Consider the following 18,893-nt stretch of genomic DNA (forward strand, 5'->3'; position numbering starts at 1 on the left):
GCTCTGCGCTCCGTACACCCCGTACACACGCGGCTCTGCGCTCCGTACACCCCGTACACACGCGGCTCTGCGCTCCGTACACCCCGTACACACGCGGCTCTGCGCTCCGTACACCCCGTACACACGCGGCTCTGCGCTCCGTACACCCCGTACACACGCGGCTCTGCGCTCCGTACACCCCGTACACACGCGGCTCTGCGCTCCGTACACCCCGTACACACGCGGCTCTGCGCTCCGTACACCCCGTACACACGCGGCTCTGCGCTCCGTACACCCCGTACACACGCGGCTCTGCGCTCCGTACACCCCGTACACACGCGGCTCTGCGCTCCGTACACCCCGTACACACGCGGCTCTGCGCTCCGTACACCCCGTACACACGCGGCGTACCACCCCGTACACACGCTGCGCGTACCCGTCGCGGCTCCGTACACCCCGTACACACGCGGCTCTGCGCTCCGTACACCCCGTACACACCGGCTCTGCGCTCGTACACCCCGTACACACGCGGCTCTGCGCTCCGTACACCCCGTACACACGCGGCTCTGCGCTCCGTACACCCCGTACACACGCGGCTCTGCGCTCCGTACACCCCCGTACACACGGCGGCTCTGCGCTCCGTACACCCCGTACACACGCGGCTCTGCGCTCCGTACACCCCGTACACACGCGGCTCTGCGCTCCGTACACCCCGTACACACGCGGCTCTGCGCTCCGTACACCCCGTACACACGCGGCTCTGCGCTCCGTACACCCCGTACACACGCGGCTCTGCGCTCCGTACACCCCGTACACACGCGGCTCTGCGCTCCGTACACCCCGTACACACGCGGCTCTGCGCTCCGTACACCCCGTACACACGCGGCTCTGCGCTCCGTACACCCCGTACACACGCGGCTCTGCGCTCCGTACACCCGTACACACGCGGCTCTGCGCTCCGTACACCCCGTACACACGCGGCTCTGCGCTCCCGTACACCCCGTACACACGCGGCTCTGCGCTCCGTACACCCCGTACACACGCGGCTCTGCGCTCCGTACACCCCGTACACACGCGGCTCTGCGCTCCGTACACCCCGTACACACGCGGCTCTGCGCTCCGTACACCCCGTACACACGCGGCTCTGCGCTCCGTACACCCCGTACACACGCGGCTCTGCGCTCCGTACACCCCGTACACACGCGGCTCTGCGCTCCGTACACCCCGTACACACGCGGCTCTGCGCTCCGTACACCCCGTACACACGCGGCTCTGCGCTCCGTACACCCCGTACACACGCGGCTCTGCGCTCCGTACACCCCGTACACACGCGGCTCTGCGCTCCGTACACCCCGTACACACGCGGCTCTGCGCTCCGTACACCCCGTACACACGCGGCTCTGCGCTCCGTACACCCCGTACACACGCGGCTCTGCGCTCCGTACACCCCGTACACACGCGGCTCTGCGCTCCGTACACCCCGTACACACGCGGCTCTGCGCTCCGTACACCCCGTACACACGCGGCTCTGCGCTCCGTACACCCCGTACACACGCGGCTCTGCGCTCCGTACACCCCGTACACACGCGGCTCTGCGCTCCGTACACCCCGTACACACGCGGCTCTGCGCTCCGTACACCCCGTACACACGCGGCTCTGCGCTCCGTACACCCCGTACACACGCGGCTCTGCGCTCCGTACACCCCGTACACACGCGGCTCTGCGCTCCGTACACCCCGTACACACGCGGCTCTGCGCTCCGTACACCCCGTACACACGCGGCTCTGCGCTCCGTACACCCCGTACACACGCGGCTCTGCGCTCCGTACACCCCGTACACACGCGGCTCTGCGCTCCGTACACCCCGTACACACGCGGCTCTGCGCTCCGTACACCCCGTACACACGCGGCTCTGCGCTCCGTACACCCCGTACACACGCGGCTCTGCGCTCCGTACACCCCGTACACACGCGGCTCTGCGCTCCGTACACCCCGTACACACGCGGCTCTGCGCTCCGTACACCCCGTACACACGCGGCTCTGCGCTCCGTACACCCCGTACACACGCGGCTCTGCGCTCCGTACACCCCGTACACACGCGGCTCTGCGCTCCGTACACCCCGTACACACGCGGCTCTGCGCTCCGTACACCCCGTACACACGCGGCTCTGCGCTCCGTACACCCCGTACACACGCGGCTCTGCGCTCCGTACACCCCGTACACACGCGGCTCTGCGCTCCGTACACCCCGTACACACGCGGCTCTGCGCTCCGTACACCCCGTACACACGCGGCTCTGCGCTCCGTACACCCCGTACACACGCGGCTCTGCGCTCCGTACACCCCGTACACACGCGGCTCTGCGCTCCGTACACCCCGTACACACGCGGCTCTGCGCTCCGTACACCCCGTACACACGCGGCTCTGCGCTCCGTACACCCCGTACACACGCGGCTCTGCGCTCCGTACACCCCGTACACACGCGGCTCTGCGCTCCGTACACCCCGTACACACGCGGCTCTGCGCTCCGTACACCCCGTACACACGCGGCTCTGCGCTCCGTACACCCCGTACACACGCGGCTCTGCGCTCCGTACACCCCGTACACACGCGGCTCTGCGCTCCGCACACCCCGTACACACGCGGCTCTGCGCTCCGCACACCCCGTACACACGCGGCTCTGCGCTCCGCACACCCCGTACACACGCGGCTCTGCGCTCCGCACACCCCGTACACACGCGGCTCTGCGCTCCGCACACCCCGTACACACGCGGCTCTGCGCTCCGCACACCCCGTACACACGCGGCTCTGCGCTCCGCACACCCCGTACACACGCGGCTCTGCGCTCCGCACACCCCGTACACACGCGGCTCTGCGCTCCGCACACCCCGTACACACGCGGCTCTGCGCTCCGCACACCCCGTACACACGCGGCTCTGCGCTCCGCACACCCCGTACACACGCGGCTCTGCGCTCCGCACACCCCGTACACACGCGGCTCTGCGCTCCGCACACCCCGTACACACGCGGCTCTGCGCTCCGCACACCCCGTACACACGCGGCTCTGCGCTCCGCACACCCCGTACACACGCGGCTCTGCGCTCCGCACACCCCGTACACACGCGGCTCTGCGCTCCGCACACCCCGTACACACGCGGCTCTGCGCTCCGCACACCCCGTACACACGCGGCTCTGCGCTCCGCACACCCCGTACACACGCGGCTCTGCGCTCCGCACACCCCGTACACACGCGGCTCTGCGCTCCGCACACCCCGTACACACGCGGCTCTGCGCTCCGCACACCCCGTACACACGCGGCTCTGCGCTCCGCACACCCCGTACACACGCGGCTCTGCGCTCCGCACACCCCGTACACACGCGGCTCTGCGCTCCGCACACCCCGTACACACGCGGCTCTGCGCTCCGCACACCCCGTACACACGCGGCTCTGCGCTCCGCACACCCCGTACACACGCGGCTCTGCGCTCCGCACACCCCGTACACAACGCGGCTCTGCGCTCCGCACACCCCGTACACACGCGGCTCTGCGCTCCGCACACCCCGTACACACGCGGCTCTGCGCTCCGCACACCCCGTACACACGCGGCTCTGCGCTCCGCACACCCCGTACACACGCGGCTCTGCGCTCCGCACACCCCGTACACACGCGGCTCTGCGCTCCGCACACCCCGTACACACGCGGCTCTGCGCTCCGCACACCCCGTACACACGCGGCTCTGCGCTCCGCACACCCCGTACACACGCGGCTCTGCGCTCCGCACACCCCGTACACACGCGGCTCTGCGCTCCGCACACCCCGTACACACGCGGCTCTGCGCTCCGCACACCCCGTACACACGCGGCTCTGCGCTCCGCACACCCCGTACACACGCGGCTCTGCGCTCCGCACACCCCGTACACACGCGGCTCTGCGCTCCGCACACCCCGTACACACGCGGCTCTGCGCTCCGCACACCCCGTACACACGCGGCTCTGCGCTCCGCACACCCCGTACACACGCGGCTCTGCGCTCCGCACACCCCGTACACACGCGGCTCTGCGCTCCGCACACCCCGTACACACGCGGCTCTGCGCTCCGCACACCCCGTACACACGCGGCTCTGCGCTCCGCACACCCCGTACACACGCGGCTCTGCGCTCCGCACACCCCGTACACACGCGGCTCTGCGCTCCGCACACCCCGTACACACGCGGCTCTGCGCTCCGCACACCCCGTACACACGCGGCTCTGCGCTCCGCACACCCCGTACACACGCGGCTCTGCGCTCCGCACACCCCGTACACACGCGGCTCTGCGCTCCGCACACCCCGTACACACGCGGCTCTGCGCTCCGCACACCCCGTACACACGCGGCTCTGCGCTCCGCACACCCCGTACACACGCGGCTCTGCGCTCCGCACACCCCGTACACACGCGGCTCTGCGCTCCGCACACCCCGTACACACGCGGCTCTGCGCTCCGCACACCCCGTACACACGCGGCTCTGCGCTCCGCACACCCCGTACACACGCGGCTCTGCGCTCCGTACACCCCGTACACACGCGGCTCTGCGCTCCGTACACCCCGTACACACGCGGCTCTGCGCTCCGTACACCCCGTACACACGCGGCTCTGCGCTCCGTACACCCCGTACACACGCGGCTCTGCGCTCCGTACACCCCGTACACACGCGGCTCTGCGCTCCGTACACCCCGTACACACGCGGCTCTGCGCTCCGTACACCCCGTACACACGCGGCTCTGCGCTCCGTACACCCCGTACACACGCGGCTCTGCGCTCCGTACACCCCGTACACACGCGGCTCTGCGCTCCGTACACCCCGTACACACGCGGCTCTGCGCTCCGTACACCCCGTACACACGCGGCTCTGCGCTCCGTACACCCCGTACACACGCGGCTCTGCGCTCCGTACACCCCGTACACACGCGGCTCTGCGCTCCGTACACCCCGTACACACGCGGCTCTGCGCTCCGTACACCCCGTACACACGCGGCTCTGCGCTCCGTACACCCCGTACACACGCGGCTCTGCGCTCCGTACACCCCGTACACACGCGGCTCTGCGCTCCGTACACCCCGTACACACGCGGCTCTGCGCTCCGTACACCCCGTACACACGCGGCTCTGCGCTCCGTACACCCCGTACACACGCGGCTCTGCGCTCCGTACACCCCGTACACACGCGGCTCTGCGCTCCGTACACCCCGTACACACGCGGCTCTGCGCTCCGTACACCCCGTACACACGCGGCTCTGCGCTCCGTACACCCCGTACACACGCGGCTCTGCGCTCCGTACACCCCGTACACACGCGGCTCTGCGCTCCGTACACCCCGTACACACGCGGCTCTGCGCTCCGTACACCCCGTACACACGCGGCTCTGCGCTCCGTACACCCCGTACACACGCGGCTCTGCGCTCCGTACACCCCGTACACACGCGGCTCTGCGCTCCGTACACCCCGTACACACGCGGCTCTGCGCTCCGTACACCCCGTACACACGCGGCTCTGCGCTCCGTACACCCCGTACACACGCGGCTCTGCGCTCCGTACACCCCGTACACACGCGGCTCTGCGCTCCGTACACCCCGTACACACGCGGCTCTGCGCTCCGTACACCCCGTACACACGCGGCTCTGCGCTCCGTACACCCCGTACACACGCGGCTCTGCGCTCCGTACACCCCGTACACACGCGGCTCTGCGCTCCGTACACCCCGTACACACGCGGCTCTGCGCTCCGTACACCCCGTACACACGCGGCTCTGCGCTCCGTACACCCCGTACACACGCGGCTCTGCGCTCCGTACACCCCGTACACACGCGGCTCTGCGCTCCGTACACCCCGTACACACGCGGCTCTGCGCTCCGTACACCCCGTACACACGCGGCTCTGCGCTCCGTACACCCCGTACACACGCGGCTCTGCGCTCCGTACACCCCGTACACACGCGGCTCTGCGCTCCGTACACCCCGTACACACGCGGCTCTGCGCTCCGTACACCCCGTACACACGCGGCTCTGCGCTCCGTACACCCCGTACACACGCGGCTCTGCGCTCCGTACACCCCGTACACACGCGGCTCTGCGCTCCGTACACCCCGTACACACCTCCTGACCTCACACATACGCTGTCTTACCCTCCTCCGGCGCCATGGCAACCAGCAAAGTCCTGTACACGGAGGTCCTCCTCCCGAATCCGATCATGTGACCTCATCACAGGTCCTGTGCACAGAGCAGCCATTATGTGCTGCTGTGCTGGCCGGGTGCAGGGAGCTCTCAGCTGACCGACCGGGTGATTCACATACCTCCCAACCAGTGCGGGACAATTAATGTCCCGCCCGGGATCGCGGGGCTGACTGTCAAAATCAGGACAGTCCCGCTGGATCCGGGACGGTTGGGAGGTGTGCATATATAGGTGCGTTCAGTGAGGTCCCCCTGTATTGTGCTCATACTATGGGGAGGACAGGACATGTGTTGGGTGCCATGAACTGACTGGAATTAGATGGTGTCCATTCTGTCATTAGCACATGGTATAACTGTGCTCCAGTTGGTTTATGGCTTCATATTATATTGTGTGTTTATTTCTGTATTTTTAGGAGGGTTCAGATGAAGTCCCGACACGATGAAATAAGGAAGAAATACGGTAAGTTTCAGGGTTTTTCGTTTTTTTTTTTTTGGTCTCCTTAGCTGTTTAAGAAAGCGCAGCACGTTAAAGTGTGACAAAAATATAAGAGTAGGGTTTTGGGACGTACCGATGTCTGGATGCTGCCTCTCCCTGCCCATAAGCTGTAAAATTCAAATTAAAAAAACAAACAACCCTATGAACCAGCCTGTATTAGATATCTAATAGTTGGAGATGGAGCAGCCATTCTCAGGTCTATGGTTCTTATAAGGTCTCAGTGCCAGAATAAAGAGCAGCACTGGCAGATCAACGTGGTGGCATTCCTTCATGTTCCATCATGCAATGTTACATTTTTTTTTTTCCAATGGCGGCCACTACAGTAGACATGTATGCCTAGATAAGGATTCTGGAGGTAACTGAAGACTCAGGATTAGGGAAAATGATCGCAGAGTAGGCTTGACGTGGGTGTTATGGGAAATGTGTGAGCCATATAACTCTTTGAGGGATAAATAAACACTTTTCTAATTATTTCTTCAGAGTATGTAATATAGATTCTTTACTGTAAGAGCAGTGAGACTATGGAAATCTCCCACATGATGTTGTAATGGTTGATTCACCAATAACATTCTAGAAGGGTCTGGATGACTTTCTTGAAATATATTACAGGTCCTAGGCACTAGATTCTGTCCTGGAACGTTGATCCAGGGCGCTAGTCTGCTTGACGTATGTGAAGTCAAGATTACTTTCCCCTAATATGGAGCTATTTTTGTGTCTACGCTGTGGGATTTTTGCCATCCTCAGGACCAACAAGTTGGCCTTTAAAGCGACCCTGTCAGCAAGATTTTTACGTAAACGACAGTCAGGTTGGTGCAGTTATACTGATTAAAATGATACCTGGGGTGAAGAAATCAGTCTTGCGGTTCCTGTGTAATCAGTGTTAGAAGTTTTCAGTTAATGATATTAACTTGTGCTCTGGGGCAGGACTGTAGGCAGAGTCTTATCTTCCTGCTCTAAGCCAGAGAAACCAAGGAGAGACCTGCCCACAGGCTACCATGAAGCACAAACCTGTTCCTCATCATAGAGACAGGTAGTCTCACCCCTGAGCATGGGCATATCATTAACTGAACAGTTCTAACACTGATTACACAGGAACCACAAGACAGATTTCTATACACCCCAGGTATCACTTTAATCAGTATAACTGTGCCAACCTGACAATGCCTGTAGTTTTCTTAGCAAAGTCCTGCTGAAAGGTTTGCTTTAAGGTTGAAGGTAGAAATTATTCCATTAATCTCAACCTATAGCCTATGAATAAAATCTGCAATGTTCTTTATTTCTCTATGTAACAAATAATTGATGTTTCTTAAAGATAAAAAACCTTTCCTGATAATGCAATAATTCTCATGGTATACTTAAGCTATGGTTCCTTTATAACATATCTTCACTTCTCTTTTCACTTGTAGGTTTGTTTAAGGAAGATAATCCCTACTCCAAGTTTGACACTTAAGGCCCAGAACGTTCAGAACTTAAGGATTTCACTTTGTAAAAACAGCAGTTTCTTCATACTGTGTGAACCCACATCTTTCTCCAGCAGTGACCATTCCCCCTTGATGGTAATGGGACCAACTGTGAAAGAACCCTCTCCTCCCGAACGTCAGACCATCCATCCTTCTCCTGCTGAGATGATAGGTTGGGTCTAGCTACTTTACAAGTGTGTTCCTTATCCAGTTTCAAATGTGCAAATTCTCGTCACCCTTCAGTTGGTTTCAATATTTCAGGTTACGTTTTTTTTTCTTTCTTTTTGAACACTCCATTTGTTTTATAGTTAACCACTGTGCACGTTCTTTATATATTGCTGTGCTGTTTTTTTTTTTTTGTTTTTTTTTTTTCTTGAGCCCCCAAAATCTTGCATTAAGCAAACAATACATGAACCCTAAGCTTCATATTGTATATTCTAAAAACACATCTATTATGTAGGTGCCACTAAAGCCGAGAATGAGCAATTTAAAGGGGTTATCTGGTATAGAAACTTATTTGAAGGCCGGGGTCACACTTGCGAGTGTAATGCGAGAAACTCGCACGAGTGTCTCGCCTGAATACCCAGCACTGCTGCCAGCACTCTGGGCTGGAGCGTGCGGTTGCATAGAAATACATGCAGCCGCACGCTTTGGTCCCAAGTGCCGGGTATTGCTGAGAGAGACTCTCGCGAGTTTCTCGCATTGAACTCGCAAGTGTGACCCCGGCCTAAAGGTACCTTCACACATAACGATATCGTTGCAACGTCATGCTTTTTTGTGACGTAGCAACGATCTCGCTAACGATCTCCTTATGTGTGACAGCGACCAATGATCAGGGAGATCGTTGGTCGTGGGGAATGATCAGGACCTTTTTTTTGGTCGCTGATCAACCCGCTGTCATCGCTAGATTGGCGTGGCGCCGATCAAGTGATGTGTTCACCTGTAACCAGGATAAACATCGGGTTACTAAGTGCAGGGCCGCGCTTAGTATCCCGATATTTATCCTGGTTACCATTGTAAAAGTAAAAAAAAAAAAAATCACCGCTGTGCTCTGCTTTCCGGCTGGCGCCGATGACAGTCAGTGCAGGGAAGCTGACGCCGGGGAACGTGACAGACATCGGAATGCAAGTATGTAGTAGTTTTTTTTTTTTTTTTTTTACTTTTACAATGGTAACCAGGGTAAATATCGGGTTACTAAGCGCGGCCCTGCACTTAGTAACCCGATGTTTACCCTGGTTACCCGGGGACTTCGGCATCATTAGTCGCTGGAGAGAGCTGTCTGTGTGACAGCTCCCCAGCGACCACACAACGACTTACCAACGATCACGGCCAGGTCGTATCGCTGGTCGTGATCGTTGGTAAATCGTTTAGTGTAATGGTACTTTAAGAGGGAGCTCTGCCTTCCACTGCTCAAATCCCTCATTTCTTGGCTAGAATGTATCTGTCCTATCATAAAATCTCCTGCTTTGTTTGCATCGGGCAAATGAATTGGACACTCAATCCTGGGTTCCTCCTCACATTGCTGCTGATCACATGAAGAGGGATCTTCCATGAGACACGCTGAGGGATTGTCCACAGTGTTAAACCCTTTAATCTCGACAAGTTGTTGACCCTCCTTTCTCATGCTGAGTAATGGCCATAAACTTATAATTTGGACAGCCAAGAAATACGCCGGTGCATTGTTCACTCCAGTCTTGATTTAGGGGTTGTATAGAAGTCAGAGTTGCCAGATTCATTAGGAGGTACACTTCTCTTATTGAATCAGGCGAGTCTTAAATGTGCCATACGCCTCACTACAAATCTTACTGCAGTCAGAGCTAGCTGAAATTGGCATGAAAATATCAGTTGCACAACTTTTACACAACCCCATGTTGTGCAAAAATTTAGCAAATTTTCAAAGTGTTTTGCACTAGAATGTAAACCCTTTGAATTGGTGGAATAACCAACTGAAATCCCTAATTTATGGCAAATTTAAAGGGTGTTCTTACCAGTAGCAATGGAGGATGACTTCCTGTTTGCTGAAGGTGTGACAGCTGGAGCCCCCATCGATCCAATATCTAGAGATCTGAGCTCAACCGATCTTCAGCAATCCTATTGAAATGAGTGCAGTGGCAGTGCCCATGATTGACCTCCGCTCCATTCAGATGGAGCTCCCTAGGGCCCCAGTTCTCGGGATCGATGGGAGGGCCCCAGTGACTGAAATGAATTGTAAAATAAGAAATGCCAGCATATACTTGCCTGCTGTGTCTCCCAACCCACCCCATGGACCTCACAGGTTGTTCTGGCGATCCGCTTCAGCTATAGAAGCTGTGACTGTGCTGTCCAGATGTCACCGGACCATGGAAGCCTGTGACCGGCGCAGCACGTCATCCGATATTTCCGACCACAGCTGCCAGTGCTGGATCTACAGGGTGACTGTAAGGCAGTATGCCTCTTTTAGATTATAATTATTGATGAGTGAATATACTCGTTACTTAAGATTTCCTGAGCACACTTGGGTGTCCTCCGAGTATTTTTTAGTGCTCGGAGATTGTTTTCTTTGCAGCAGCTGGATGATTTACAGCTACTAGCCAGCTTGATTACATGTGGGGATTCCCTAGCAACCAGGCAACCCCCACATGTACTTATGCTGGCTAATAGCTATAAATCATTCAGCTGAGGCGATGAAAACTAAATCTCCGAGCACTAAAATATACTCTGAGGACCCCCGAGCGTGCTCGGGAAATCTTGAGTAACGAGTATATTCGCTCATCACTAATTATAATAGCCCATCCCTAAGAAAATTCTTTCCTAGAATCGGACAACACCTTTAAATGGTGAGCTCTTGTGGCATTTGCTGACTTTTCAATACTACGTTGTTGATCCGGGCTTACGTGGGAGCAGCTTGGAAACCCAACTATTACTGCAAAATGTCTTGGTTCTGTAGACTTTACTAATCTCTTAGCTCGTGTGTTGCAAAAAAAAAAGTGACCTTATGGTGCAGTAAAATGCTAGAAGAAGCTTGCCTATTTTGCAATATCCTGTAATGTGTGATCTACAAATATCACATTTGGTTAGTGCCTTATATTTTTCTATTTTATTGTTTCCTGGCCAAAAATATATGGGATCCGTGCAGCTGTATCTATCGTGGTGAGTGCTAGCCCCAGGTACACCTTCTTCAGGGTTATACAACTTAAGCCAAATACGTTTCATAGATGTTGAATAAATGCCGCCTTTATTTCCAATTTCCTCGATGGGTACGTGGCTGTGCCCCGCTCTATAGTGCCTTTATATAGAAGTGCCATATGTAGTCCTATTTATGAAATACTATACTGCAAGCTTTTTCTCACTTGCCACTTTTTACTTTGTAACATGAATGTAATGTTTTTTTTCTAACTGTAGATCTGTTCGGTTTATAGACATCCTGAACGTGAGCTGTAACAAAATAACTTGTGCTATAAGTAACTTGATCAAAATGCATTAACATGCTGCATAATGTTAATGCAGCACTAACACTTCTTGATGTAGCAGATTTGATTACTTTTATAAATACCTTAATGTAATTTTTCATGAATTTCTTTTTTTTTTAAAACCTAATAATAAAAAGAACCAAACTACTTGCTGTATGTGTCGTTGTGTATCCCGGACTGAACTGTATCATGTAACATACTAAGCATTCATCCAATAAAATATGCAGCCTTAGACTAATGCAAATCTTCTACCTCTGTGTGCGCCAACCTAGAAACCCCACTTTAAAAGTGCGATACATGGGGGTTCCCCTCACCCCCCCTTCTCGTCAACACTCCAGCAGTCAAGGTGCTCAATAATTCAATGGGAGGAGATGTAAAATTTATCATGAACCTTTTTCCAAAACTGTTTAGACTGGTCATCCCTTCATAACTAGAAGTGCCGAGAAGCACTCAGCCTGAAATGATCTATCCTTGGCTGCAACACTTTTACTAACTGGCCCTGGACTTCATGTTTTGTTTATCCTGTTTCTACACCTTTCTTACATATGTCGCCATATACCGTCCATGTGCCCTGGGCCTATTTGACCAGGGACGGATTATTATTACATCATCGCGATCGCCCGCTCACATGGGCTGTGTGTGGGCGATTGCCGCTGGGTGTCAGCTGATTCTGACAGCTGACATTCGGCCCTTTGTCGGGAGCAGTCACGCACCACTCCAGGCACTTAGATTGCAGCATTTAGGGTATTTAACACGATTGCAGCATTCCAGGAGCTAGGAAGAGGGCTGACAGCCTCTCTGCCTTTGGACCGGAGACCCCGCTGCACGACATGAGGTCCCGAACCTTGCCATGGTGACCCGATGTCGTCATGACATCAGGGTCACCAAAGCTAGGAAAGTTGCTGATAATGCGCAGTGCATGATCAGCAACTTTCCCTGTCAGTGCAGCGCTGACCGCTTCTACAGCATGGGGATGCTGCTTCATCTCCACGCTGTGCAAGCGATCAGCCTTCATAAAATGATAGTCCCACAGTGTGGCAAAGTGGGGAAAAAGGTAAAACTTTTTTTTTTTGTTTTTTAAGAATTGTAAAAATATAAAAAAATCAAAAATAATCAAGATATTGTATCTATAAATTGTATGAAAAAAAAGTATAAACAATAAAAGTACACATTTGGTATCGCCACTTAAGAAACGACCCGACCTATAAAACTGTCCCACTAAAAATAAAAAAGCAAAGCAAAAAACTGCTTGATAGTACCGCCGAACAAAAAGTGGAATAAAATGCCATGAAAAAGACAGATATAAATAAACATGGCACCGCTGAAAACGTCATCTTGTCCCACAAGAAATAAGCTGCCATACAGCATCATCAGAGGAAAAATAAGTTCTAGTCCTCAGAATAAAGCGATGCAAAAGTACTGTATTTTCTGACGTATAAGACTACTTTTTAACCCCTGAAAATCTTCTCAAAAGTCGGGTGTCGTCTTATACGCCAGGTGTCGTCTTATAGGGCAGGTGCGGAGTAATCTGCGGTCGCCGCATATTGTGGGGGGAGCGGTCCCAATGAAGAGGTGAGGGGGCGCCTCACCGGGAAGGTGTAAGTGAAGCAGAGGCAGAGAAGGAGATAATAGGATACAAGGGCGAGCCAGATGAGTGAAAGAGGAGTGTTTTTCTAGGCACAGCACCGCTCTCTCTTATTTGCATACCCCTGGCATCCCAGACGCTGACAGTTTACTTCACTTACACCTTCCTGGTGAGGCGCTCCCTCACCTCGTCATCGGGACCACTCCCCCCACTATATACGTCGACCGCAGATTGCTCTGCACCCACCCTATAAGACGACACCCGGCATATAAGACAACCCCCGACTTTTGAGAAGATTTTATATTTTAACTGGAAAAGTTGGGGGTCGTCTTGTACGCACAGTCGTCTTATACGCCGGAAAATACGGGTAATTATCTTTTCTATTAAATGTTTTTTATTGTGTAAAAGTGCCAAAATATAAAAAAGATTTAAATGAGGTATCGCTGCATTCGTACTGATCTGGAGAATAAAACTGCCTTATCAATCTTGCCACACACTGAAATGCTGTTTTTTCTTCATCCTGCCTCTCAAAAATCAGAGTAGAAAGCTATCAAAAAATGTCACGTGCCCGAAAATGGTGCCAACAAAAACATCAACTCGCCCAAAAAAAACAAGCCCTCACATGACTGTGGGCCAAAATATGGAAAAAGTATAGCTCTCAAAATATGGTGATGCAAAAACTATTTTTGCAATAAAAAGCATCTTTTAGTGTGACAGGAGCCAAACATAAAAACCCGCTATAAATCTGGTATTGCTGTAATCGCACCAACCCGAAGAATAAAGTGGCCTAATCACTTATACCGCATGAGGAACCACATAAAAAATGAATAAAACCAGTTTTGCACATGCATTTCTTTTTTTTTTTTTTCATTCTGCCTCCCAAAGATCGCAGTAAGGCTCAGCGCACATTTATTCTGCGGTCTGCGCTGAGCGCTTGCATCGGGGTTTCCGTGTAAATCTCTGAAATAAGTGATTCAGACAGAACCCCCGGTAAAAGATTCCCTATAATGAGGCAGATGGAGGCACTGTGGGCGCCATAGGACCTGTGATCCGGCGGTGTCCGTCTTTTTTTAGGATTGCATAAAAGTGCTGTCGGCCACAGTTTTGTGCATTTCTGAAAAGGACGCCGTGGCCAGACGGAGCCCAGAGTAACTCTGCTGCCTCATTATAGTGAATGGATCCCTCAGGGGTTTCATCTGTCGCGTCACTCAGATTTAGATGGAAACCCCAAAGTGCTCATCGTAGAGCGCTGGATAAATGTGATCCCAAACGTTATGTAACATGTTCCCAATAAAAGCTTCAACTCAATCCACAAAGAAAGCAAGTCCCCACTCAGATCTGTCATCTGTTAATGGAAATATAGGGGCTTCCACGTTACTCGTAGCACAAAGGCTCTGGAAAAGCAAAATGGCTCCTCACCCGCCAAAAGAAATTGAGCAAATTCTCCACTCCCAAATGCCACCCTCCCTTCTGAACCCCACAGTGTGCCTAAACCACATATTGCGTCCATGTTTTGCATTTCTGAAGCAATGAGAGCCCGCCTATTTTACAGGTGCGTGTCTCCAGAAGCACGGGCTGGGCATAACGTACTGGTCACTACAACAGCAGTTTGTAATTTTCACTTGATAACATTCATTGCTGCTTGTTTCTGGAAAATACCCATGGAGTCAAAATTGTCACTACACCTGTAGATAAATTCCCCAAGGGGTATAGTTTCCAAAAAGGTGTCACTTGAGGGGAGATTCTGCTTTTCTAGCATTTAGGAGCTCTGTATATGGAGCCCGCAAACTGTTCTAGGAACATCTGCATTCCAGGAGGCAAATGGCGCTTCGTCCCTCCTGAGTCTCTCTGTGTGGCTAAGGCTACGTTCACATTAGCGTTGCGCCGCTGTTGCGTCGGCGACGCAGCGGCGACGCGCCCCTATGTTTAACATAGGGGACGCGTGCGTTTTTTGGGTGGCGTTTTTCGCCACGTGCGTCGTTTCCGACGCTAGCGTCGGACGCAAGAAAATGCAACAAGTTGCATTTTCTGTGCGTCCGATTTTCGTCAAAAACGACGCACGCGTCGCAAAACGCGCGCGCGTTTGCGCGCGTTTTAACATGCGTCGCGCGTTGCGTCGCCGACGCAGGGCGGCGCAGCGCTAATGTGAACGTAGCCTAAGTAGTACTGTACAGCCACATATGGGATATTGCCACATTCAGTAGAAATTATGGGACAAATTTTGGTGTCATTTTTACCCACTTCTCGTTTGAAAATGTAAAATCTGGGGCTGGAACGAAATTTTGGTGGTATAATGTAGTTATTTTTTCTTCACTGCCCAGTGATATAAAATTCTGTGACACACCCATGATGTCAGTGTGATCACTGCACCCCTAGATGAATTCATTGAGAGGTGTAGTTTGTAAAATGGGGTCACTTATAAGGGCGTTCTGCTGTTCTGGCACCTCATGGGCTCTCCCAGTGGTTCATGGCACCGGCAAACCATAACAGTAAAATCTGGCGATCCTTGCCTTCTGAGCTTTGCACTGTGCCTGAAAAATATTTCCTGATTACATGTAGGGTACTGGCTCACTCAGGGAAAAAATGGACCTCGGTTTGTTGTAAAAAAAAAAAAAATCTATTAGCCTTTAGAAAAATTAAAAACTTGGGGTTAAGACAACATTTTAGTGTTAAAAATTAGAGATGGGCAAACCCGAACTGTAAAGTTCTGCGTCCGTACCGAAACTTAGTGTACAGGCACGGACACCAAACAGACTTCACCAGGAAGTCCGTGTTACTGTTTTGGTTCGGCTGCCCGAACACCAGGTGTTTGTCGCATTGTCAAGTGCATGACAGCACAGCAAACACTGCTTCTGATCGGCGGTGAAATCATCCCCGCCGGTTAGAGAGCCACTGTTCCCATGCTGTTAAAGGACAGCGTGAGCGCTCCGCTATGATCGGAGGTATAAAGTTTATCTCTGGTCACTAGTGTCAGCTGGTGGGACTACTGATCCCATCATCCGACACCTGCCGCTAATAACAGCGAGAGCAGGAGTGGCAGATGGGAATATTCATCAGCCGCTCCTGCACTGTAAATAAATAATTTAAAAAAAAAAAAGTGTGGGTTCACCTGTATTTTTTGCTAACCAGCCAGGCAAAACTCACAGCTGGGGGCTGTCAGCTTCAGCAAGGCTAGTTATCAAGAATAGAGAGGTTCCCATGCCATAATTTAAAAAAAAAATAATTACAAAAAAAAAAACTGCTTGCGGTCCCCAAAACTTGACAACCAGCCTTGCTAACGCAGACAGCTGGGGTCTGGTGTTCTCAGGTGGTAAGGGGCCATGGATATTGCACCCCCAGCCTAAAAATAGCAGCCCATAGCTGCCCAGAAAAGGCACATCTATTAGATGTGCCAATTCTGTCTCTTTGCTCGTCTCTTCTCACTTGCCATGTAGCGGTGGCGAGTGGGGTTGATGTCACCTTTGTATTGTCAGGTGACATCAAGCCCATGGCTTAGTAATGGAGAGGCGTCTATAAGACACCTATCCATTACTATTCCTATAGTTTTATATAGTAAGTACACAGCCAGAATAAAGTCCTTTAATTGAAAGAGACACAGACTCCTTTAATAATGTTAATTAAACCATACTTACGACCTCGCCTATTTCCACCAAAGCCCTCGATCTCCTGTAATAAAACTAAAATATATTGTTTTTTTTTAAGTTACCTCTCTGTCGTTTTGTCCCACGCCGTAATCCATGCCTGTGGGATAAACAGTTTTCAACCTGGACGGTGCCAATATGCAACCATCCTGGCTGAGAACCACTGGTGACTGAACTGCCAGCGCAGCCTCAGTGACCGGTGGTGACATCATTGAGGTTATGTCTGGTCATTGAGGCTCTGTTCCCAGCTGGGCTGAACTGCGGTGACCTCAGTGAGATCACCGCCAGCAGCATGAGGTTTTTTTCACCGTGCTTAGTGGTGATCTCACCGAGGTCACAGCAGTTTAGCCCAGCTGGGAACAGAGCCTCAGTGACTCTAATGACATTCGGCTGTATTTGACGAATATTGCAAAAACAATATTCGCAGCCAATCCTAATCGGAACCAAATTTTGAAAAATGTTCTCAACTCTACATACACACTGTAAATTGGGTGTAATTGACTAATTTGAAAGGGTTAATAGAAGTGCAGAGTTGAATTAGTGAGGTCATTCATTCTGTGAAGAAACGGTTGTCAGTCACGGCCCTCATTTAAAGGAGGGCAGCAAATGTTGTACCTTACTCACGGCGTAAAATGGATCATTCCAGACATTGTACCGAAGGAGAAAGAACTTTGATCAAGAAGTTGATTGGGGAGGGGAAAATATATAAAGTACAGAAAATCGGCTGCCCAGTTAAGGCTATGTGCACACGTTGCGAATTAGGCTTAGGAATTTCTGGTGCGGATTCTGCCTCTCCTGGCAGAAAACGCAGCTGCGAATTTGTCGCGTTTTTGTGTGGTTCTGCAGCGTTTTTTGTGCGGTTTTCTTGCGGGTTTGCTGTGTTTTTTACCCCTGCGGTTTTCTATAATGGAATGGGTACAAAAACACTGCAGATTCACAAAAAAGAAGTGACATGCTACTTCTTTTAAACCACAGCGTTTCCGCAGCGGATTTTCCGCAAAGTGTGCACAGCTTTTTTTTTTTTTCTCATTGATTTAGATTGTACTGTAAATCAATTGCGGATCTGCAGCGTTTCTGCACCTCAAAAAAACGCTGCGGATCCGCAGAGAATCCGCAACGTGTGCATATGCCCTAAAAAGAAAGAAACCCTCGTAAAGTACCAATGCTGAAAAAGACGTGTTGAAAGGGTTACAGTTTGCCAAAGAACACATGAACCGGTCTAAAGAGAAGTGGAGCAACATCTATGGACAGATGAGAGCAAGACTGTTTTATTGGGTCCAAAGACAGTTTGTGAGATAATCCATAAAAAGTGAATTCAAGCCACAATACACTGAAGATTAACCTGATGGTGCGAGCATCATGGTTTGGGGATGGTTCTCATGCTATGCAGTTGGGCCCATTTATCACATATCAGACACCATGGACCAATTTTGAATATAACGAAAATACTGGAAGAGGTCATGTTGCCTTATGCTGAAGAAAATTTGACATGGGTGTTCCAGCAACGACAACAACCCCCAAAACCACCAGCAAGCGGACATGTCCTGCTACCAGCCCAACAAGATTGGGCAGCCACTTCATGACTTAAATTTGTAGGCTGATATAAAAAAAATGCTGTTTTTGATACAAAACTCAAGAATGCAGAACTGTGGAAGGTAGTAGTCATTTTAGGCAGGAATATCTGTTTGCACATGTCAGATGTTAACTGCTTTACATCTGCGTGTATGAAGTCAACTATCTGAAATTGTCTAAGGTCCACTTCCGTCTGTAGGTCTGTAACGGAAATCCCGCGTCGCTGATTGGTCGGGCACGGCCAACCGCGACCAATCAGCGATATTGGGGTGGGATTTAAACACCGCTTCACTTTATACTATTGATGCTGCCTATGCAGCATCAGTAGTAAAAAGATATAATGTTAAAAATAATTAAAAAAAAAATAAAATCATGATAGTCTCACCTTCCGGCGTCCCCGGCAGCTTTTCCTGCTCCTCGCGATGCTCCAGTCCCAGTAATGCCTTGCGGTAATGACCCCAGATGATATAGTGGTCTCGTGAGACCGCTACATCATCACGGGTTA

At 52.3% G+C, this 18,893-nt stretch overlaps 1 protein-coding gene across 1 annotated transcript in view; it reads left to right on the top strand.

The window, feature by feature from the left end:
* The window catches only part of PTTG1IP (PTTG1 interacting protein), a 53,246-nt gene extending 41,509 nt beyond the window's left edge, over positions 1-11,737 (top strand). Inside the window, exons 6-7 of the mRNA XM_069733521.1 lie at positions 6,599-6,645; positions 8,088-11,737. Of these exons, the coding sequence (XP_069589622.1) occupies positions 6,599-6,645; positions 8,088-8,131 (91 nt within the window). The 3' untranslated portion in view covers positions 8,132-11,737. The remainder of the gene's footprint in view (positions 1-6,598; positions 6,646-8,087) is intronic.
* The last annotated feature ends 7,156 nt before the right edge of the window (positions 11,738-18,893 follow it).

The sequence above is a fragment of the Ranitomeya imitator genome, chromosome 7, assembly GCF_032444005.1.
Source record: "Ranitomeya imitator isolate aRanImi1 chromosome 7, aRanImi1.pri, whole genome shotgun sequence".
In the NCBI taxonomy this organism is placed as follows: domain Eukaryota; kingdom Metazoa; phylum Chordata; class Amphibia; order Anura; family Dendrobatidae; genus Ranitomeya; species Ranitomeya imitator.